This window comes from Centruroides vittatus, unplaced genomic scaffold, assembly GCF_030686945.1.
Source record: "Centruroides vittatus isolate TY-2023 unplaced genomic scaffold, ASM3068694v2 contig_846, whole genome shotgun sequence".
In the NCBI taxonomy this organism is placed as follows: Eukaryota; Metazoa; Arthropoda; class Arachnida; order Scorpiones; family Buthidae; genus Centruroides; species Centruroides vittatus.
In genome coordinates this window covers 217,002-241,333 of record NW_027122551.1, presented here as the reverse complement: position 1 = coordinate 241,333, position 24,332 = coordinate 217,002, and the positions used below count along the sequence as shown (strand labels likewise).

The 24,332-nt window shown below is 34.7% G+C and overlaps 2 protein-coding genes across 2 annotated transcripts in view; one reads left to right on the top strand and one right to left on the bottom strand.

Annotated features, from left to right (window-relative positions):
• The window catches only part of Syx8 (syntaxin 8), a 274,529-nt gene that overhangs the window by 92,102 nt on the left and 158,095 nt on the right, over positions 1 to 24,332 (top strand). The window lies entirely within an intron of this gene.
• On the bottom strand, positions 4,173 to 20,738 carry LOC136982463 (patched domain-containing protein 3-like). Its single transcript, XM_067278945.1, has 4 exons — positions 20,588 to 20,738; positions 8,303 to 9,311; positions 7,849 to 8,184; positions 4,173 to 5,622 (listed from the first exon to the last, which is right to left on the bottom strand). The coding sequence occupies exons 2-4, from the start codon at positions 9,294 to 9,296 to the stop codon at positions 4,319 to 4,321; spliced, it is 2,634 nt and encodes an 877-aa protein (XP_067135046.1). The 5' UTR covers positions 9,297 to 9,311; positions 20,588 to 20,738; the 3' UTR covers positions 4,173 to 4,318.

Below are 24,332 nucleotides of genomic sequence, written 5' to 3'. Positions count from 1 at the left end.
AGTAACAGTTAATTTTTTAACACTACTAGAATTGTACACGTTTTTTCTGCATCCACTTACAGATGGGACATACTAAATCGTAATATCACCGGTTTAACATTGAAATCCGTAAGTAATATAAGATGGAAGAGCGGAATAAATGTATCAAATATTTTAATGGATTTTTTTAAAACTCCTGTCAACTATACAGAACTATCATAAAAACATGCCAGTAAACTTCTATTGGTTGAGTTAAGTTATAAATCTAGTCTAGGGTGGGCAACCTTTTTTATAACGTGGGCCAGAATAAATTTTACGTTTTTTTTTCCGCGGGCCGTAGTAGTTAATTGACGCTTTCTTGTGACTCGTAATTTTTTTAGTCTGCAAATATGAAATAAATAAATAAAAAGTTAATTACTACATTTATTTCTCTTATCGTTTTCGAAAATTACAAAGAATTGGAAAAATAACTATTAATTAGTTATTTTTCCAATTTAATAATCTATTAAAGATCTTGCGGGCCGGACAGAAACTTTTCGCCAGCCGTAGCTGGCCCGCGGGCCGGGGTTGTCCGCCGTTGATCTAGTCTGCTCATGATTCACTTAATCGGGCGAGGGTGGCCGAATATCTAGCAGGCGGCTAACAGCCCACAACCGCTCCGGGATATAAAGTTGGACTCTTTACGCGTGTGTCGCTTCTACCAGCTAAACCGGGTGAGGTTGGTGCTCTGTAAACCGCATGTGACAATGCCTATATAATCTGGCTGATTGGAAACTGACCCGGTTTCGACACTCCTTCCGCCACCGAATCATTCGAATATACAATAGCAATCTTATCGTTTTTTTCACATGTAGTATAGAAATTTGTAAAAGATACATAATGCAGTTATAATAAAATATTAATTTTAATTAATGCAAAGTACGTTAAAATATAAAAATTTATATTTTATAAAATACAAGGGAAGGTCATTGGAAGATGGAATCGGCGCTTCCATCGCTTCCAATGACGGCACGCCACTGTTATATAAGTATAAAAAACTTATCGCATTTTAGAAATATAATTGATAAAATACTTACTGATGAATACGAGGGAAAAAACGATGTTGTATACAGATTGTAAATAAAAATTTATTCTTTCGAACCAAGACACTTATTCAATCTCTGTAATTTCATCTGCAAGTTAGATCATTATAATAAGTCTTATCAATAAATTATAGTCCCAATAAACTAATATTAATATAATAAAATTATAATCGAAACTCGATAAAGCCAAATTCGCTAGATACGCACTAACTAATGTCATTCATAACTGTAAATTGAATTAAATTAACTCTTGTCTCTTGCCACTTGTCATCGACACGAACTCTGTCCTAGATAAAAGTACTATCTTGGAATTTTTACTCGAATAAATATTTTGTGAATACATTTGAGCCTAAGACACTTGAATTTGTTTCGAGTTGCTCAGCGCCGTAAAAGAAGAAACAAAGACAATAATGTAATATAAATATAATTAAAATATAAAGTTTGTATCATTATTTTTCGATATATAGTGTAAATATGGCAAAAGATTGAAGTATTCCTCTTGATATTCGGAAAATAGAATAGCATCTAAACATAAATTGCCGGCCTGCCCGATGAATCTTCCGGAACTGAAAAATAATCTAACATTTACTGTGTTAACATTGAAAATATTTTGTAATTTAATTTTTAACAATTTGTAGAATTTATGAAATCATCCTGCTCTGCCAATTGTTGCATCCTGCTCAAAATTGTTGTGTCGATTCTGTTCATAAAAACATTGATTACCCAAAAAATGATTTAATTAATGGTTTTTCCCGTTTGTATTAATAAATATTTTAACGTTTTAAAAATGAAACGTATATATATAATTAAAAAAGATTAGAATTTTTATTCAGAATTATATTTCTTTTAAGATCGCGTAAGATTTAAATAATACAATGCGACATTTTGCCCAGGTTTCAAGTATAAATACTAATTATAATTGCAGTTCTAACACTTTTTATCTCGTAAAAATTTTTAACAATATTTTTCTCCTAAGCAATCCGTAATAGTAATTGGATAACATTCAATAACTTGAAAATGTAGCTGCACTATATATATATAATTGAAAGGCTGAACGCATTACTAGTCTAAACTGCTCTTTTATAAAAATTCAGTTATTGTACTGTAAAGGTGCTGTGCGCTAGTTTTTCCGATTACACCTGAATAGGGGCCAGCTACCCATAAAAGTCCTCCCGGAAGGCATTCTATCTCCCCTAGTGTACGTTTAGGCCGTCTTCTATAAGGCCGGCTCTTCGGCCGCCTAGCGATCAACCACACGTCTCTCGGAGTAACGGCGAATAGCCACATAAACTCCATATGTGGCTGTTCGCCCCAAGAACGAAAGAAGAAAGAATCTATAAACATTTAATACTTCGAATGCAGTGTTTATAATGCATACTTATATAACATACTGTATACAAGTAAACAGTGTATTTTAAATGTCTACATATTTCTATATGTCTGTATTAAATATATTCGTGTCCTCTTAACTAGACTTCGACATGAAAGAAAGTTTGGCCACTGTTGCGCTCACCTTTCAATTTTAGTATTATATTTATTTTTATTTTAGTATTTGTTCAAGATTCATAATTGGATTTAGAATGCCTAGAATAACACTTCGTTATAATTTAGTATCTATACTCTGTTCACCAAAGAATACACCGCTCAAAAACATGTGACATTACTACGGTCACTCTGAATCTTCTCTTTGACTATTACATCCGTCCACCTCGCACTCAAAAGAAAAGAGTTCTGCTGTTAACAAGACACGCAGTTTCTTAAATTAAATGGTAAGATTTGGTAATTTGGTCACGAGAAAGCCGGAATTCTCACTTACGCGCTAACTGGATAGCCGTTGCTGCTGAATGCTTTCTTATCGTTTCGTTAAACTTTTGAGAAATACAATACAGTGGTGCCTCATATAACGTACAGTACTTAATCTGTTCCAGGTGCACGTCCGTTAAGTGAAACGTCCGTTATACGAAACGCATTTTCCCATAGAAATACATGTTAAAACATCTAATTCGTTCCGCAGCATAAAATAACCGTACTGTATCATAAAAAAATGAACATGGGGTGCGTTCTTTTATTCCTCCGCGTAACTCTGCGCGAGCGACATCCGTTTAAAAATTCCTGCGGAACGCGTTCCTAAATTCCGGTGGGAGTGCGCGCCGTCGAACGGGCAAAAACGGCCGCTTGTAGCAGTAATTTACGGTGGAAAGCAACATGGCGTCCTCCGTGGCTCAGATAGTTTCGTTTCCGGGTCCATTATGTGGTTTTATGAATGAAAATTTAGAAATTGTGAAAGCGCGAGATAGCGTACGCGGTAATGTCTTTACGAATTTTTTTCGAATGGTAGCCGGCATTCTAATTTTTTTCGTGGCTATTTTGAATGCTCTTTCAACAAATAATCCATTTTATGGTTAAATTTTACAATTGAAACCCTTCTTTTGCCTTTAAAAGCTCATATTTTAGAATTATAGATTCCTCCATCACCATGCTATCGATAGTGCGGGCGCCGCCATTTTTCTTTCTTTTACCGTCGTTCCTAAATGCCTACAAACTGCAGCGCACTCCCGTAGTTGCAGAGACGCAGAGCGACCGCTATTAAAGAACGCACCCATGGAGCAGTCACCGATTATGCCGGAAAGTTCGTTGTTCTCAGCCAGTCCGTTTCTCGAGTCACGTAACGGCCAAACAGAAAGTCCGTTGTTCGCAGCGTTCGTTATTCGAGGCGTACGTTATACGAGGCACCACTGTACTTAATAATTTTTACCTATCATTCACGCATACTGCATCGTGGTAAATATGAAAGTGAATTTGTACAGACATTGTCAGTGTTTGGCGTGTAATTGCAAGCCAACAAATCTAGAAAGTTCATCGCGGAATGATACGAATGAGACGTGGCACATTCGTAGGTGAAACGAAGTATACTTTCGGAGTAGTAAAGGACCACATAACACTGTCATGTGACAACCAGAGAATACCCAGGATCCAATTCTTTGGGAGTAATGGGTGTCCTTGGATCCCTCATCCAGTAGGAGTTGGTTCAAGATCTAGACCATCATCCGATTCGTCGCTGTCGCCGGGACTGGAAAGTGGCTTATTTTAGAAGAAAAGAAGTGAAACCGGTTATTTAAATAAATATGTTCATTTAATGAGGACGCTGATTGATCCGTCTTTATTCTGGACGTCGGATTTGGCTAGTTACGTCACCCTCCGTAGTATTAAAAGTTTCGATTATAGGAATCAAATCAGAAACTAAGTTGTTTCTATATTTAATAATTGTAAATATAACTGATTCGGGATTGATTTTTTACGCTGTTCAATTGAATGCTATCCGTTCTTCTTACTAAAACTTTTTTCAGCGAAAGAAGAAACGTCTGTACCAAACACAACATGACAGGTAGAAAGAGCATGGCGTGAAGAGTAGAAAACACGCAGAGCAGCACTATTATCTTCATTATAACTAGAGTGAAATTAGCCGGAGGTATCACAAAAGGGATGACACAAAGAACTGTGCTAAAGGATCCTTGCAAGATCGGAAGGCCCACGTGTTTCACTGCATTCAGCATTTTGTCTACCGGATGCGAAGCTTCGGCAGAGACGTAAGCGTAGGCCACGTGGGCGATGTAATCCACCGAAAATCCGGAAACCGCGATTAGAGTTATCATGGATATGATATTGATGCTGACTCCCCACCAGGTCATGAATCCGATGACTCCCACAGCCACGGACAAGATGCAGCAGGACACGCACAACGAGATGACGGCACTGGGTAGAAGGGCGAAAGTGATGATTACGGAAGCAATGGCCGTTATTCCAAATATCTGAAAGGTGGAATAAATGGTCATTTCCGTGCTGTCTGCCGAATACAGGAGAGGATTGTAAACGATCAGCCCCAAGGAGGAAAAATCCGGACGGAATTGAAAAAATTTGTAAAATTCGGACTCCGTTTCGGTACTGTTCGTCTGCAACCAGATTCGACTGGCAACAATCTGACTGTAGTCTTCATTGAATATGATGTCTTTTTTGAAAGTGTCCGTGGGTGGAAAGTTCAGGAAAAATTTTCTTAAAATAATAATAAAATCTTCCGTTCTGTTAAAATTGTATTCGCTGGTGAGAGACTTTACTTCGCGACTCTTCAAGTACGTTAGGTAAGTCCTCAGCCAGGATTGAGTTAGCGACGAATCAGCTATCACAGGATGCGATTCAAAGGTTCTGGTCATTATTTCTAATTCCTCTTGCACTTTCTGATTGGCGTAGTCCAGCGGCTGGGTGACTACTAATTGTATCCTCTCCTGATACTGGTTGAAGTTATCTTGCAGGGCGCTGACCGATCGCCATAAATTCGACTGATAAAACGTCAGATCGATGAATTTTAATTCGTTTTTCAGTTTCATGGCGCCGAACGTTCCCAACGTAAGATAGACTATCAGGAGTAAAATAACTGCAAGTTTAACGGAGAAATGGCGAAGAGCGTTTGTCGTACTATTCCATATACTTATTAAAAATTTTGGCTGCGAACCCTCAGAGTAATGGCCCGTCATTTTCAATGTTTTTTGAAAGCATCCTTTGGCTTCTGTAAAAAAAAAAACTATTGTCATAAGGTAACTGTTAAAGAATATACTTTTTATACTTTTGCAGTAAACATTTCAGTATTATAAATTATTCACGTGAATTTGCGATTGAAGAGAAGAAAGGAGTAAAACACGTTACTAAATTAAGAAATAATGTTAAGATAATTGGAAAGAATGCTTTCTTGATTACATAAGAAAAGTAAAATTTTCATTTTTACAAAAGACGGGAGAAGACATCAATGGTTTGAATTTAGTTGGCAACGGAACACTTAGGCAGCTGTCAAGAGGAGATGCCCCTGGGAAAACTTTTTATGGGAAACTGGTCCCATTTAGATGTTAGACACAAGAAAAAACGCAGTAAATGCCACGGGGCCAGCTCCTTGATCAAGCACAAACCCACTGGTCGTGGGTTTGTGCTTGACCAAGGAGTGCATAAAATCATTCGGTTTTATGCACTCGGACACTTGTGAGTACGAGGCATCAATGATTCACGCCATTTTTACAAACTTGCATTAAATTCTCTCTATAAGAACGCGGCATTTAGTCTCCATTACAGAACACATATTTCATCGAACGGTTAATTATTTAATTTTTTTAAAATTGTAAATGGTGCGGAGCGTTTCTCACCGTTTATGTGACTGAGAAGATTGCATTGAGTCGTCCGTATCGAAAATTTCATTACAGTAAGATCATTTTCTAAAATATTTTACAGGTTAAGAAGAGTTAATGTCTGGTTTTGTGCTTTTTTTAGTGAAGTTCTGTAAATCGTGTGGCTGTTTGATGCACGTTTTACTTTAAAAAATCCAGCAACCAGTTGCTTAACTTTCCCGTTTAAAATTTGCGCGTGGGACGATCTGTTATATTTTATTTTAAAATTTTTTTTATATTTTTAACTATTATAAAACAGCAAAAAAATTAATTTTGAAGGTAGGGGTAGGGATTGGTTTGATAAAAAATTGTAAATGCTAATAACGAGTAAAATCGTCATTAAGTCTAACGCTACTGGAGATACGCACGATCCCTTTATCTTCCACCCACTCGACGTTTAACCACCAAAATTTAATAGCATCAACTCTCTAATAAGCAAACTTTCCTGCCAAACTTCAGAAAATTTCGGCAAAAAGCACAGGAGTTATTAAGCTGGGGTAGACAAAATCGTGCCCCCAAACACAGACTAACATCCATACGTACAGAAAAAACCCTCGAATTTTTTTGCTATTTCGAGTCCAAAGATATAAAAATAAATCTTGGAGGTCACGTTTTGACCGCCCAAGATACTGTTTTGCTTAAATGATGGTAAAATTGGTGTATGACTTCAAAGTTATACTGGGGAGTAGAAGGTTAAGTAATTTCTACTTTCCCGGCTGTTATGTAGGATATAAGAGAGGAGAAAGTATGGCGATCGGTTAAAAAAATGACCTCCAGATTTTTACATTTTTGAATTCAGAGCACCTCTAAATGTCGAGAAAAAAAAACGGGGGTTTTGCGTGGGGGTGCACGATTTTGTTCATCCTGTTTGAAGCTTAATAACTCCTGTGCTTTTTGTCGAAATTTTCTGAAATTTGGCAAGAAGGTTTGTTTATTAGGGATTGATACTGTTAAATTTTGGTGATTAAAAGTTGAGGGGTAGTGTGATAAAGGGATCGTGCGTATCTTCAGTAGCGTTAGACTTAATGACGATTTTATTCGTTATCATTTACAATTTTTTCCCCTATCCTTAAAAGTAAGGTTTTTGTCATTTTATAATAATTAAAAATATAAAAAGTTTTTGAACAAAATATCATAACAGATGATGTCACTAAATGGGTCTCAGGAAAGTTAAGCAACTCGTTGCTTAACTTTCCTGCGACCCATTTAGTGCTTAACTCGTTGCTGTATTTTTTTTAATGATCCTATTAAATGTGTCATTAGTAAGATTATTAGAGTTTGCAATGTTTATGTTTAGTTGCTAATTTTTCGTAGAGAAGATGTAGGCGCGGATCCAGAAAGTGACAATGGGGAGTGTTCCTTCTGATATTGTTTATCGCTAAAGCGAGTTTTCCCTCTGAATATATTATAACTTTCAAACTTTTCCACCTTGTTTAACGAATTGAAACGTGATGTATAAACCTTTCTTTAATAAAAAAATAATTAACATTGTTTAGTTTATTACGCGAAGTAAAAATCACTCCATGAGATTTGCTCCTGACTCCGTAACTAAAAAGATGATAAACAAAATTATTACTCACTGTTCAAATGTTTATCTTTAATAGGCATAAATGTGATCGCGTGTAAATTTTTTTCTTCGGCGTATCCGCAGATGGCAAATAATCCTCCTATGAAGGTGATTTGATAGATATAATCGAACACCAAACAGCAGCAAATATAGCCACAATAAATGTTACACCCCAAGAATGTAGTAGCTACGGCTCCAATGAAGAAGCAAACTATGTTGGTAAGTGATGTCAGAGTTATGGAAACTGCAGAAACAGAGTATGTTTCTCCTAATCTTTTCTCAACGTTTTGCTTGCGATCACTTCTTCTCCAAGCAGAAAGAAGTACGAATGTATCGTCCATGCCTATACCTGAAAATAAACCAAAGCCTAAGTAAGCCTGAAGGCAATTTCGAGGCGTTAGAACACGATGCGAGAAAAGCTTCTTCTTAAGTGTGCTAGTTTAAAATTTAAAAAGTGTATTTCTTACCCAAAATAAGGAAAGGTACTGTTACGTTAAAGAAAACGTGAGGAAAACCACAATATGCCATCAAACCAAATCCGGAAACAGTAGCCATTGCCGACGATAATGCTGTTCCTATAGCAATCCAAGGTTTTCCTTGTATACAGTTAGGCATGAGGCAAGTCGTTACAGTAAAAGATATCACTAAAATACCCGCAATAATTATGTATGGTAGAGTAACGACAGGTGCTCGACTCACTTCTCTTTCCAAAGACGTCGATACAAAAATCTCGAAGTTGATATTTTCTAATTCTAACGAATTTAACACATTGAGAAACGCACTTTCCCATAGAAGTGCAGCCGTTTCTTTTCGTTTATTGCTATTATCTAAGAAGTAAGTTAGTCTTAAGGCTCTGGCGGAAGTTACGTAACCGTTTTCATCCAGAGTAACACCTCCTAAATAGGGTGGAAGGAACAATATTTCGGTTTTACTTATCCACATAAGAGGATATTTAAGGAAATATTTTCTTTTTTCTAATCTCCCTATTGTGGCGTTTAGATCCAAAATGCTGTTTCTGAAGCATTGCTCTTCGTTTCTGGCACACAAATCTTTATACTTTAGAACGTCTCCGTCTAGAAGAATGGAAATATTTTGTATGAAATGATTTAGTTTTAGTACGTCATTAAATACATATTGGCGAAGAACGTTATCGCCGTTTTTAGACGAAATTATGACTGTCCCGAATCTTCCAGTAGTCGTAATTCTGCCGGCGTCGAAATTAGAAGAAAGATTCATGCGAAAGAGTGATTCTATCCTTTCCCTATAATAAGGGGCTTTACTAGTTTTTGGAGTCGTCAGAGTTTCTATGTCGTTAAGATCGTACTTCTTCTGAAGTCCCGTTGCTAGAAACAATGAGGAAAATATCGGGAGCACAATGAACCATTTAGGATACTTCGCTATCCGACAGCCCAGTTGACGAAACCGGTTGGAAAGAACTTTATATAAAGGGTTACAGGCCATAATTACTGTAAAGTTCTGAAAATAAAACAAAATCAAACAATTAATTTATGCAAATTTAATAAAGGATAGCATACCTGATATTCATAATATAAATATAAACATATTTAACCTATAACCGATATAATTGCTTCACCGTTGCCCTTAATAAACAAATGTTGAAATGGCCTGCTACCGAACAGATTAAATCAAGCTTAGTTATATCGACATAAAAAATATAAAGGGTAAAAATGTGATATAGCCAATTACCGACCGTTTATTATCATTCCTGTCTTGGTAAAAATTGTAGAAAAATCTTTAATAAAAGACTCTGAAATTACATAAATAGATTGAACGTCATTCGTCGTTACCAATACGTCTACAAACGTCATTTTCTTACAATAGATGCATTGCTGCATTTTAAACAGGAAGTCACTGATAAACTAGATAAATGTCATTTGATAATGATGTTATTTATAGATTTGTCTAAAGCTTTGACAGCGTGACCTCCGAATTCTTGGGGAGGGGAAGTGTACAACATGGGATTAAGAGGCCTTTACAGTGGTTAACGTCATATTTATCAAGTCGCAAATATCACATAAAAGTCAATAACTCATGTTCAAACTTTTTATACCATAAACCGAAATCCCCGAAGGATCAATATTGGCGCTTTCGCTTTTAATACAGTATATACCTAAACGACCTGTTTGAAGTCATGCCGGAAGATAACATTATTGTTTATGCTGACGAAATAACTTAGTTATAATACAATCTAATGAAAATATCCAAGTAGCTCTATCCGAATAAAATAATATAGGCCTACTAGATAGGTTTATAATTATATGAGCTTGGATAAGATAAGATTAAATACCAACAAAACAAAATATCTGTTTTGCAAAGGAAAATAAAACTGCTAATTTGGAGTGGTTGCACATAAAAATAAGCGAAAAGATGTAATAATAATCAATAATATACAACACTTGTGCATTTTGATAGATGACAAACTTAGACACGACTTAGAGAGATTTAAAACCCTTGCTAAATTAACTGAAATAATGATGAAAATTCGAGGTTATTTAAACACTAATATCATAAAACATTTATATCACACATGCATTGAACCAAATATTAAAAACGGAATTGAAATCTGGGGGATTGCACCAGATTACAGTATAAATCCAATTCAAATTCGTCAAAATCGTTTTATTAAAGTCATATGCAATCTGTATATTAACACAACAGTTTCCATATATAATCACAATATAATAGAAAAAATAGACAATATAAAAACTCTCTATATAAAGCAAATACTGCTTAATTGCTTCAAAGTTATCAAGATTCAAACGAACGGTTGCGATCTTCCTAACATGATGAATGAACGCTGTAGAAAAATAGTCACAAAAGAACATAATATTAACTACAACTATTAACATTTGCTTCAAAACAATCGGTTAAATAAGCTGCTCCAATATATCAGATGATAAAATACTGGAACTCTTTAACAAACGAATTACAGGAAACAATGAATAAAAATTACAGCAACGAGTTGCTTTACTTTCCCGGCAACATTTAAAACTGCGTTTGGAACATCTGTTATTTTTATTAAAATATTTTTATATTCTTATATAGCTACATATTTGGCTATTAGTCTAGGATTATCGTACTACGTTTTTTAGGAAACTTGACTTGGATCTTATTATTTTTTATTTTTTATTAAATTCCAACTCCAATATTCCGGTTTCTAATATGTACCTGTACAAAGGTACAGGTACATATTAGAGTTGGAATTTAATAAAAAATTTTAAAAAAATATCCAAGTCAAGTTTCCTAAAAACGTGGTGTGACAAGTTCTAAACTAATAGCCAAATACGTAGCTTCATAAAAATAAAATGAAAGAAGAATAAAAAACGTTTTATATTTTCAATTATCATAAAATTGCAAAAAGCTTAATTTTGAGGATAGCGATTCGTTTTATAAAAAAATTGCAAATGCTAATAACGAGTAATATCATCATTAAGTCCGATCCTACTCGAGATATGATACACTATCCCCCTTTATCTCCCCACCGCTCCACCTTTAACCACTAACCTAAAAATTGAGAGGTGTAACAGAAAAAATTATGTTTCTAGTTTAATATTTTCTAACCATTTCTTGTTTTGTTTCTTTTGTTATTCATATGCTTGTAAAAGGCAAAGGCCATAGTATCTTAAATAAATTAAATACGTTTATAAATTAATAAATTACCACCGAATTTTATAATTATAATAATGCAAATACATATATACACTCTGTTCTGAAAGTAAAATATCATCATTCAGAGTTTTTGCTAAGTAAAGCCCCACCTAAAGCTTATTAAAGAGCTGTTACCGGAATGAAAATGATAGAGCGATATCTCGGTGATTATTTACATAGTAACACTATTATCTCTCTCAGTTGTCGGTAGAAACGTGCAAGTGGAATCAAGCTTTAGACTAACAAAACGGTCCTGCGAAACCCCTTACAACTTAAAATGTCTCATCAAAGAATAAGATGTATAGTTTAGTCTTATTGAAAATACCAAAATTATCAAAGTTTTTTTGTGGTCCGTTTTAAATTTTAAAAATTCCAATTAGTTAATTCTTTTTGAATTGACTCGAAGATCTGTATTTTGCGGGTCCACTAGTAGCAGAATGTATGAAATCGTTGAAGATTGGCAGTTAGTCGCGGGTTTACGCCTCACCAACGGGCTGGCCACGGAGTTTTCTGTATTTTCTTTACGCGTTTATAACCTAAATAGGGGCCAGTTTCCAAGCCGAATGTTCCCCGGGAGGCATCCCCTGGGTGATCGACCACGTGTTGCGTTGTTTATTCACAATTCAAGAACTGTAATCGACGATCCTGTAGATAGTATAAACTTACCCACAATTTACGCTGTTCAGTCAATATTTAATTAACATCGCACAGTAGATTCTTGAAGAAAAATACGCTAATAGAGCAAAGTTCTAAGTTGTTCTTTAATCAAATCCGCTTAGGCGTAAACGAGGCATCATATTATGTCAACGATAGCGATGGATGCTGGATAAAATCAATTAATTCAAGTATAGACTCGTTTTAGCTCGTGATGTAATGGGTGCGTTGCGAGCAGTTAAGAAATCGCATATTAAGAAATCGAAATGAATACGATCTGCAATGGACTGTGAACCCTGAGGTATGCATTTTACTTAACGTATTATATACCTTGTTATATTTACGCGCATTAAACATGCCCTACGGATTTGATGTACTTTTTGAAAGGAGTAGCTTTTTATGAATTTATACTATACTTCCAGTTTCGACTCTATTCATTTTCTTGGCATATTTCTCATTCTGTCCAGTTATGCTTTATTTTGATTCTTTTCTCTCTGTGAGCACTAAGAGGGGTTTCTTTTTATCAAGCGCATCTTGGGTTCGACCAGACCACGATGTGGAGCTTGGTACTGACAGACGGGATCCGACCACCTCAAAAAATTGTAGGATCTTCGAGAGTGGTAGTCTACTCCTTAACCGCTTCAGTCGTCTTGCCGGCCATCACTTCAAATAAACTATTTACTTCCTTCCATCTTTCCTTAAAGTAATCACATTTTCATCTCTTCATTGCTTATTCTCATTTTTCATCGGTTCAATAGATCGCATCTACTATAAACAATTTTTTAAATAATGCTAAATATAATTTCTTTTTTCTTTTATTATTTGTTTTATCAAGATTTCTTTTTGTTCGTTTAACTTGAAGCATTCGTTTCCGTCGGCATACTTAAAATTTCTCATCTCTTCATCCCTTTCTCAGTGTCAAATTCTGTTTAACACAACTTTTCGTTAAACTTAATTTCGTTGAAATATACAATTTTTTGTTTATTGGAATAATGGTATTTCGTAGCATGGAGTTCTCCGGGTGTTTCTTCACATATCCAACACATGAATGGGTGCCAGTTTTCCATGGAAAGTTTTCCTCAGATCGTCCGAGTGTCGCATGACTTGATTCCATCAATCAAATCCTTTCTGTAGTTTTTAATAAATTAAAATTTAAAAGTCAATAAATGGAAGAAATTATAATTTCTTGAAAAATTAATAAAATAATACAAATGGAACTATTAATTTGCTACCAAACAATAAATTGGGATTTTAAAATAATGTAATATTTATGTTTTTATCTGCAATGATCTGTTTTTGACTTCATTCAAGAGAAATCCTCATCCAGCTCCTGCGCCTGTTAGTTCCTGCTTTAAAAAAGAAAATTTATGGACTAAAATATACAAAAACTTTGTAATTCAGAAAGATAAGAGAATGCACATTTTTTCAGAAATTACGTGATAGATTATGAAATTCTAATATTTTTGAGATTATCTTTATAAATTTAAACGCATAAACGTGATAAAGTAAGTTAAAACGGAAGAACTTGATGCTTGGTGCTAGCGGATTTTGTCCACTCGACTTGACTGACGCACTAAAAACAAGGAATCGTACATGCGTGTATGTGTCACACTGTTATTACAAAATAATATTCCGTTAATTTGATCAATTTTTTCAAAAAATTATGAATTGATTGAAAAAATTTCTATAATGGTTCAATTATTCGGACTTTAGCTAGTTTAATGATCGACTTAATTGCTGAGGGAAATGCCGCACTCGGTAGATCGCGTGCCTCGTGTTGGATCTTTGCTTGGACAAGCTCTTGGATGACACAGTTTCTTTCGTCATGCAATTTTTGATTTAAATGCATACAAAATAAATTTAACGATGTATCAAATTGATCTATGCAATTCTCTCGGGTGATGGTTCTGTATTTGACGTTGGCCTCTTTACTTTCACAACGTCACAATAAAAATGTCAGCATCTCAACTGTAGTGAGGGGAGCACAGTGACCAACTAACCAATCCGTTTTCTATGTATTTTTACTTTCAAGAGTTATTTTCAGCCACTAGCTTTGCTCTAGGATAGGGGTCACCAAACATTTTCACAGAGGGCCAGATAACTGAGAGAATGACGAGCGCGGGCCGCACAACCATTTTGTTCAATACAGCACACTGAATAAACAAAAAAATAAATACAACCAACATATTTATTTAACAATACCCAAACAGGATGGCTGCAGCAAGCGTGTAATCGCTTTTCTTAAAAACTTCATTGAGGTACTTATACAAAAAGCGCTCTGATATCCGATCACAAAAAATTGCAGAAGTTTTTATTTCACTGATTTATCTAAAAGTTATATTACTGTCAGATGAAAAAATCAGATTGGACCAATTTTGGCATTTTTACTTACACGTATTTTTTATTTTCTACATAGTAAGTTTATCTATAATCTATGATATTTCCATATAAATAATTATATTTTAGCTCATTTGTGGCTCAGTGCGGCAACGGGCCGAATGAAAATGACCTCGCGGATCGTAGTTTGGTGACCGTTGCTGTACGGAAAAGACATTATCAACAAGAAAATAAGAGTCTAGACTACTTCAAAACACCTGCGCACAGGGTTATGACATTACATCTCGATACCCTTTGACTATCAAACTTCCATTATCTTATGACACCTAATGCGATATAAATATCACTCCTGATGCCTTCTCACATTGTTACTTCTCTACTTTCCCAAATATCTATTTCCGTATGTTTGGACAGATGATTTCGGATGCCAGCTTCACTTCAGATTATATTAGAGTGAGAAATTTGACTCACCTGTGAAGAGTTCCTTTTCCCCTGTTTAATTGCTCTGCTGCTTATTCTATTCTAATTCATCATAGTAAATTAAACAGAAACAATAGGTTGTAGTCCTCCTTTGTGAAGATTTTTCGCTATAGTCCACTTTGATACCGATGCTGTACTGTATACTTACCTCCACTGCTGTGGAGCTAAGTATACGGGAGGTTGGCGAGGTGTTTAGTATTTATTACAATTTCTAGTTAGAAGTAACGGTCATCCTGTGATGTACACCGTACTCCACGTTCAGAAGTCTGCCTAACGCGCGTTATTAGCGAAGTTGAAGCCGAAGTTTTTAATGCAAAAACGTGTACGTTGGACGTTCAGCGGCGCCTTCCTGTAAGCCTAGAAGTTTGACAATGGCGTTTGGTACGTCAGTGGAATCATGCTCGACGTTCCAAACACCATTGTCAAAACTTCTAGGCTTACAGGAAAGCGGTGAACGTCTGACGTTTTTGCTTTGAAAACTTCGGCCTCAACCTCGCTACTCTCTCCTGAAACTGACCGTTTAGCTCTGAAATTACGCTTTCGAATATATTCGTGACTCTAGCAGCATGCTTGACATTGACAAGTTTCCATCTTACTGATGGCTCATTGTTCCTGATTGTCGCGCGAAAACATTGGAACAATTTTTGAGTAAAGCCACGGCGGTATCGCTAAATCGCTTATTAAAGTTGTCGTGCAGCGTAGCTGATGAAAGTTCCAGACATTTGACCGTAACTTTCATCAGCTAAGCTGTATGGCAGCCACGGACATCTATGCTACGTAAGGTTTTGTTAGCCAATGGGTTATCACGTACAGTATATACATTGTGGTAATTTTGATTGATAAATGAGCATCGTTCTTCTGAGATCATTCATTAGAACATGGAACTTTCTCGCTTTATTACCTGTGTATATTGTATGGCGAAAAGTAATTTGAATGGTTTATGAGGGTTCAGAGGTAACCTATCAAAGTATACCAACAAAAAGCCTGTTCGATTCCTTAAAATAGTTTTTCAATCAGTAAAGTTTAAATGCTCCGAGCATTACTACAGAGTCTGATGTTTGAACGGACAAGAATATTCCACGAATTAGTGAAATTCTTTTAAAAATAATTGGAGGATTTTATTCTAGTAGTTCAGCAGGCTTTCAAACCAGTGGTAGTTAATTTTTAATTATATGTTAGAAAATATTTAACTGAAAATATTGACTATATTGACTATAAACTATAAACAACAAATAGCTGTGAATCTGGAACAAACGTAGGAATCGAGAAACACGAAGATAATAAAATTTAAATTTAATAGTAAATTAATTAATTTATTAACCTATTAAGAATTATTATTAATAATATGCAATTTTATACATATAAATTTTGAAATAATTTTATAGGAATTCCTCGCAAAATACATTTTAATCTACGTGTTCTGGTTATAAAGTCTTTTAATTTTTTACATCCAAACTTCATAGAACGGATATATCTCTCAGTACAAAGGTTTATCGGCCGATGTTTACAAATAAAAAGTTTATATTTCAATATTTCTAACAAAACAATATAAATGTTCTCATATAAAAAGTATATTGACAGTCAAAACTTTCTCTTAAGCATGTGGCGCATGCTAAGCTAAGCCCAGAGAATTTGTCCCTGAATGTAGCGTGTTATATATATATCAGAAAACTGACGGATTTTCAGTCAATATTTTCCACTTAAATTAAAGCGAAATATGCTCCCCTATGATATTTTAATAGCAAAATTTCGATATTTAGATATTTGATTCTAATTAAATAATATTTAAACTTAATTATTATATTAATTAAAAGTTAAATAAAATAATTATAACTTATATTTTTAGAAAATAATACAATCTAAATCAACTATAAAACTATAAATACTAAATCTATAAAACTATAAATACTAAATCTATAAAACTATATATAAAATATAATGTCTATTTTCTATACACTTCGAAACCCTTGACCGATCTGCACTAAATATTTCAGTTACACTATAGAACCCCGAGGAAAATATAGGCTTCCATGATACCTCCCTCAAAACCCCACTACCCTTTAATTTCATCTCCCTTGACACTTGGCGATAAACAAAATAACGGTAGGCTATTCCCTAAATTATTTTATAAATGATTATTTCCTTATCTAAAAGGGGGATAGAAAACAAAAAGCACAAATCATTTAACGACTATTATAAACGATTCTATCGAACGAGATTAATTTATTTCGTGTATAAATTCTTCGAATATTTTTAATACGATAACGAAAAGACGTTTAACTTCCTTTTATCGTTATCTCGAAAGTATCTTAGATTTAGAGATTCGTTGTGCAAAGTACAGAAACCCAAAAAACTAACGAAGGATCCGATTAAAAATTCTTTACCCCCTTCGATGTTTTTGTTTAACGAATATAATTGGTTATTGTCATAAATTCTTTTCAAATTAAACGCTCTCAGAATGTAATAAAATTTAGTCAATTTTATTTTTGTCATCCAATTCTTCTAAAACATTCTTTCTCCCCAACGATTTCATATTAAATTATATAAATATTTATGATTTATTCATTTGTGACTGCCATGCGCTTACTAAGTAGACCTTTTTATTCATTGTCACCACAGGTTCGACCGAGGCTTATAATTGGGGTAGCCGAGTGGGTGGTGAAGGAATACGTAAACACAAAAAAATATATTTATTAGACCTATCTCTTTAATATTTAACTTACTTTATGGGAAAATATAATGTAAAAAGTATTGATAAACAGCCACAATAAATATTACTATATGATTATATGGTTAATGTTACCTATGGTAGCGAACATGGCGGCTCGTCTCTTAAACAGTGGGGACACACGTTCTAACCTAACCAGTGGCGCAGTAGCGTAGTGGGGGCGGCAGGGGCGGCCCGCCCCGGGCGGCACTTTTAGGGGGCGGCAAAATTTCACAATAAATAATAATATCTTGTAAAAATACCTAAATAAGGGGGCGGCGAAATTTTCCTCCGCCCGGGCGGCTGACACCCACGCTACGCCACTGAACCTAACCTAACCTATTCTAATAAATTACCATAATTATTGCCAACCAAATTATTAGAATAGGTTAGGTTAGGTTAGAACGTGCGTCCCCACTGTTCGCTACCATAGGTAACATTAACCGATTAGATATTACAGTAGAGAGTCGTTAATCGGAACACTGGTAATCGGAATCGCCGGTAATCGGCACGATTTTTGGTCGGACTGTGTCGTGCTGAATCGAACGTTTTTGATACTAAATTTACTTCTAAAGTATAATTTTCATGTTTTTATATTCTTCAATATATTTATTTGTTTGTAGTAAATAAAGAAATAATTTTTAACGATACGATAGCCTCGATTATTATTATAAAAATTTTCGTTAGGCTTAAAATCGACGAAAATTCAACACGAAGCGACACGCAACGGAGAAAAATTCAACACGAAGTGACACGCAAAGGAGAAAAATTTGAACATCGGACAGGTTAGTATATTTATTCGTGCATAATGGGTAATCCGAACAAATGACTAATCGGAACAACCCCAGTCCCCAATTGATTCCGATTTTCGACTCTCTACTGTACTCCAATACTTAAATACCAGTTAATTGCTAATTTTAACTAATTTTCAAATATTATTTTCATAGAAAATTTATATATAAACGAGAGCATTTAGTTTGAAAAGTTAAGAATGGCATCGGCCTACAACTTTGAAGGATCCGGGGTCGAAGTAGGGCCAGCAACACCAGGATTTTTTCATGGATGCCACGGATAAAGCCACGAAACATTGGTAGTTGGTCGCGGGTTTGCGTCCTGCCAACGGACGTGGAGTTATCTGGGTTTTCTTTACGTGTCTAACACCTAAACAGGGGCTAGTTTTTCACAAACTCCTCTACCTATTAGTGGCCAAGTGGATAAACTCACTGAGCATTGGTCGTGAGTTTGTGCCTCACAAACGGACAGGCCAGGAGGAGTTTTCCGGGCTTTCTTCACGTTTGTAACACCTAAACAGGGACCAATTTTTCACAGAAAGTCATTCCAGGAGGTACCCCTTGACAGATTGTCCCTGTGTTGCGTTGCCCTATATCATGAATAAAATTTAATCCAATCTTTTCATCCAGCATTATTGGCTAGTCGAAACCTATGATGAACGTGAAAAAAAGGTATTCTTAGAAAGAAAACTTTCATTCTATATACGAAATAGATGATGTGTCGAGAGTGATTGGGTGTATTTGTTTCTTAGAAAAACGCAAATAAAGTTCATTTTTGTCTCTGATTCTCAAAGTGACAAAAATTGGCTTCAAAATTCACGACACACACACACATACCATTATCTCCCGTCAACTAACCAGCTTTCATGTTGTGACAGTGGTAATAAGAGGATGTATTGTTTTGGTCTACCTCTAAACTGTGATTTGAATTTAATTTGTTTAGATGTTGATTTAGGTAATTTTGTATTTCGTTTTCCGGAAATTAATTAAAAAATGATTGTTAATACGTTGTTATCGATTATAATCAATTGGCATTGTAATAAAAATTTTAAAACCAAAGTCCTGAAATATTGGCTCTTGAAATACACAGATAACACCGTATAATCTGTTTATTTCAATATAACAACATTGAAGGGTGTGAACAATATAACCACCAACATATTAAACAGAAATTTTACAAATAATCACACAACTTTTATGAAGGTAATGCTTCTACTGCAACAACTGTAATAAAAAGAAACTCCAAATCAGTAAAAGACCAACCGTCTAAAATACATGGAAACTTTAGAAAATATTTGTAAAAATTTACTTTTTTCTAAACTATGTTAGAAGCACAGATATAAAAAGAAATCACAAGTGTTAACGTATCACAGCTTAGCAGCTGGAAAGATATGCACTACTTGTATATATATGTATGCTGTTAATTTTTAGGCCAATTGTTGCTACTTGAAGGTGCCTTAATTTTTGTTTTTCTCGCAAATAAACATCCAATAGTTCTTGAAATATCATTTATTTTGAGTATGGGTTGGAATAACGCTAAGTATCCACATGACAAATGAAAAAATAGCATATTTACCATTTCTATTTTTTTAAATTTTTTCCTAAATCTTATCTCATGTATGCACTTTAATCGCCGAGATTTTTCAATTTCTCTTCGGGAATGTCCAAAAATATTTTTCGGTTATTAAATGCGTGTATAATATATCCCGTTTCAAAATTATTTTATTATAATCTACTTTTTATATTTTTGCTATTCTTAGAAACTGTATTTGTTACGAACTTCCTTGTCACAAGCATCGAACTAGATCGTATCTTTCTCGACGATCCAATAATATCCGCGAAGAAAGTTATTTTTTTAAAAATCGTTTTTAAAGGATAAATACTGATTTAAAAAAATCTAAATCATTTAACTCGTTCCCGATTTAATTTTTATGTCGATTTGGCCTAATACTTTAAGGATTTTACTGTCTTTAATCATCAAAAAGATGTCATAAGTTGCATGCTAATTCGCTTATTTCTATGTTAATTGTTACTTAAACAGACCTAGACTTTCAGTAAATTGAATGTATTTATACATATAATTCGTACATTTAACTGAAAAAATGTTTACTTACACAAATCTGTATAAAACGTCCAGATAGAATTCAAAATGAAGTTAGGAATCCATGACAATCGCACTACGTGAACACGACTCAAAGTTCCACTTCGACGATCATAATTCTTTTTCTGTTTTATCTTCTATTTTATTGGTAGATTTTTTGTAATTTTTCCTGCGAATAAGAGTGACGGTTTTATATAACTGCAGTAATAATTTTTGCAACAATTATTAAACTAATTTATACAATGTATTATTTGCTGAGAAAAATGTATAGCAAAGCCAATATTGGAAGATTATATGAAGACAATAATCCAACTTATATTACGTTTTTCATATATTTCTTGATGCATTCTATAAAATGAAGATTAAATAGTATTATTTAAATATAACAATTTAATATTATAGCCGAATCTCCATTAATGCCCACGTCCAAACGGTGACTATTTTTCAGGAACACTTCTTTTTGAAATGCATACAAAATAATGACGATTTTTTATGTTTCCGTTAGTAGTTGTTCGAAGGATTTATTGTATAAGATTTATCGTAATTTTCATCGATTGGTTTAAACTTAAAATTTAAATTTGTACATTGTAATAAATTTTTCATAATGAATTCTTTATTCTTCGGATTGCATACAGTTAAAAGCGAACATTTTAAACGGTGACGAGCCACAATATAAAATATTTCATTGTCAGATGTATCGCACGTAACAATAGCTGCAAGTGTTTTGCTTCGTTTAGCAGCGATAAACCTACGCCCACCGATCAGTATTTTGTCCGTAGAAACTTTCAAGTAAATTATATTTGTATTTAAAAGATAAGTACTGTATTGTGAAATATGCTTTTTTTCAGTAAGATTTTCTATAGAATACGTCATGAAATTGTCGTTTATTTTCGGGATTAGTCCCATAATTCTTCGAATCAAAGCACCGCTATTCCTATTTTTGAGAACAGACTTTTACTCAAGTGTATTCACTATTGTGCACCGCAGAGCCTGTTTAAGATAGCGTTAGGAACATCGGCATTGGAATTTAATGAATATGACAATGTTCTGTTCACAGATGAGTCAAAAATGATTCTCGTTTGATTAGAATGTGGACAGAGTTGTAGACATCGAGATACGAGATCAATTTGCAGGTTGGTGGTATCTAAAATGATATTTTGCTTAACGGTCTCACTGAACACATTTTTGCAAGAAGTGCCGTTACTGCAATCCTACAAGAACCTGCAGAGCCAAGATTTTGGAAGCCCACATAGTTGTTTCCGATGTGCTATGGGTACAGATTTCATTTTCATAGACGATACTGCCCGCACGTGTAGAGGGGTTGGACTCGACAATGAGTTTCTTGGCAGTGAAGATTTTCGTCGCATGCAATGGCCAGCAATATATTTACACTTAAATCTCAGAATATGTGGGGATGCTCTAGGTGCTCGAACTACACTCCCCGGGAAAAATTGGTCCGCTGCACACGTCAATCCGTTCCGCAAACATATTTGACACATCACTTATAAATTGCAGAAATAGTCCAATTTTTAGTATATATAGAAGATACAAAATATTTATGGTCCGCCTGCCTACGACTGGCGCACAATTTGTTTCACTAGTCCAGAACTTTAGGCACCACTGCATTGCATCCAGTCAGACCATCAAGAACACTCCAGGTTACTCTTGTTCAAGAATGAACTTTACTGCCAGCAGAGCCGAGAAACAACCTTATAAATAAGCATAAACAATTGCCGTGCAGCAAGTATGAGTGCAGGAGGTAATCACACGCCATATTAATCATTTTCTGCACAAAAAGCACATATATCTCTCAATATAAAAAACACAATTTATCTTTTATATACAAAAAGCACAATTTTCTGCTCATATATCTTTTTGGTTTTGAGTAATTTGAATGAAATATTAGCTTTTAATAATCATTTGTTGCATAAAAGTACAATGTCCTGTTTGTACGTCAATTAAGCTACACGCTGTTCTGATCAGCAGTTTTTGAGATCTAGGCTAAATTAATCATTATGCACATCTTTTGGATATAGATGTATAAGGTGTAAAGTATATAAAAGTTATAAAAGTAATAGTATATAGGCTAATATAATTAAAAACGATTATATGTATGAATAGAAGAATGCATACTCTTACAATTATAAAGCGGCCAGTTTTATAATTGTAACACGTCGCTGGTGATACAGTACATAACTAGAGACGTGTGCCAGGTGTTGCTCAGGTTTTTGAGGGAATGTGGAATTGAGAGAAGTGATAAAAACAATGCTCGTCGTAATTAAACTATGGATTTATTGACCTGAGTATTTATAATAATGAAAGTACAAAAAACAAAAAAAATTACTCGGGCTATGAGATGGTTGTCCAGTTGGTTGCAAAGAGTTTAAAAACGCCACTCGGTACATTACTCTCTGATCTGCCTCGGAAATGGAATCAATGGACTTGTACAGTACACTGTGTAAGTTCCTAGAAACTTTGCTTGGATATGCAAATTTAGTTCGGCAATGCATTTGTTTTTAGAGGTCAATATTGCTCTCTGGTACATCCATATGTAGTTTATGTAGTAAGTGTTATCAAATTAGTATCGGGATCGTCAGTGATCCTTTCGCTGCTATATGTACTGTACTTCGCTTTTAAAATAAAAAAATTTTGAAGGTGTTATTTATGGTTGTGAGAGTATTACAGTATTTACTTGTTTAATCGATTACTCCATGTAACTCGTGAGTATTCTTGCCACTCGCAAGCTTAAACACGCATCGAATATAACCAATTGTTGTTGCGTAACGCTAATTTGCATAACACTATTTGGCGTCAGCTTTTATGTTGTTCGAAAATGTAAAAGCTGACGCCAAATAGTGTTATGGGATAGGCATAGGGATAGTAAGTTCTGTTCAGTAGTGAGGAAAACTGGACGAAATAACTGGAATTAATTAAAGAATTTAGTCATCGCTTATAACATAGTTTGCCATATAGTGTGAGTCGTATACTTATCATATTCATGTGCCTACCATAAATTCAGTGCTTTTCCTCTTCTTGGAGGCTCTGTGTCGCAGCAGACTGATTGTGGAAGCTCTGCTCTATACTATAAATGTAGAAAAATTACAGTTAAAATATAAATATAATTCGTCATATATTTAAATTAAATAATATAAAACGAAGAGTATTGAAGAAATTAAAAAATATTAAAATTGTACAATTAAATTTACGAGTGTAATATTCAATTATAATATTGCTCTCTTTCAGACAAAGGGAATCCACTATAATGAAATTATTGAATATATTTACTGTAGTATTTAATGCATGAATGTTCGGTTTCTTCCTTCATAAAGCTTATTATCCAGGCAATACGAGGCAATCTGTCAAGCGGGATATGCCTTCCGGGATGATTTTCAACAAGAAACTGGTCCCGATTCAGATGTTAGATAGTCCTTTGATGAGGTGCGAACCAGCGATCACTGTACGTCGATTTTAGCCTAGCAGTGGCTGAGTGGATAAAACTACCGAACACTGGTAGTTAGTCGTGGGTTCGCACCTCGCCAACGGGTTGGCCACGTGGAATTTTCCGGGTTTTCTTCATGTTTATAACAGTCCTCCTGGGAGGCATCTCCCCTCGATAGATCGCTTATGTGTCGCGTTGCCATATACAAACAAAACAAATATTTGTTTTAATAAGAAACTAGTTCCTATTTAACTGTTAGGAACAGTACAGTACGTGGCCTACCTGTTGAGGCGATGCAAACCCGCGACCGGTTTACGTT

Bases quoted from the DNA above. Each gene is read 5' to 3' on its own strand.
- LOC136982463 (XM_067278945.1), bottom strand. From the start codon at position 9,296: ATGGCCTGTAACCCTTTATATAAAGTTCTTTCCAACCGGTTTCGTCAA. The intron at 8,185-8,302 runs GTAAGAAATACA...GTTTATTTTCAG, and splicing joins AGTACCTTTCCTTATTTTGG to GTATAGGCATGGACGATACA. The intron at 5,623-7,848 runs GTGAGTAATAAT...TTTTTTTTACAG, and splicing joins TAAAGATAAACATTTGAACA to AAGCCAAAGGATGCTTTCAA.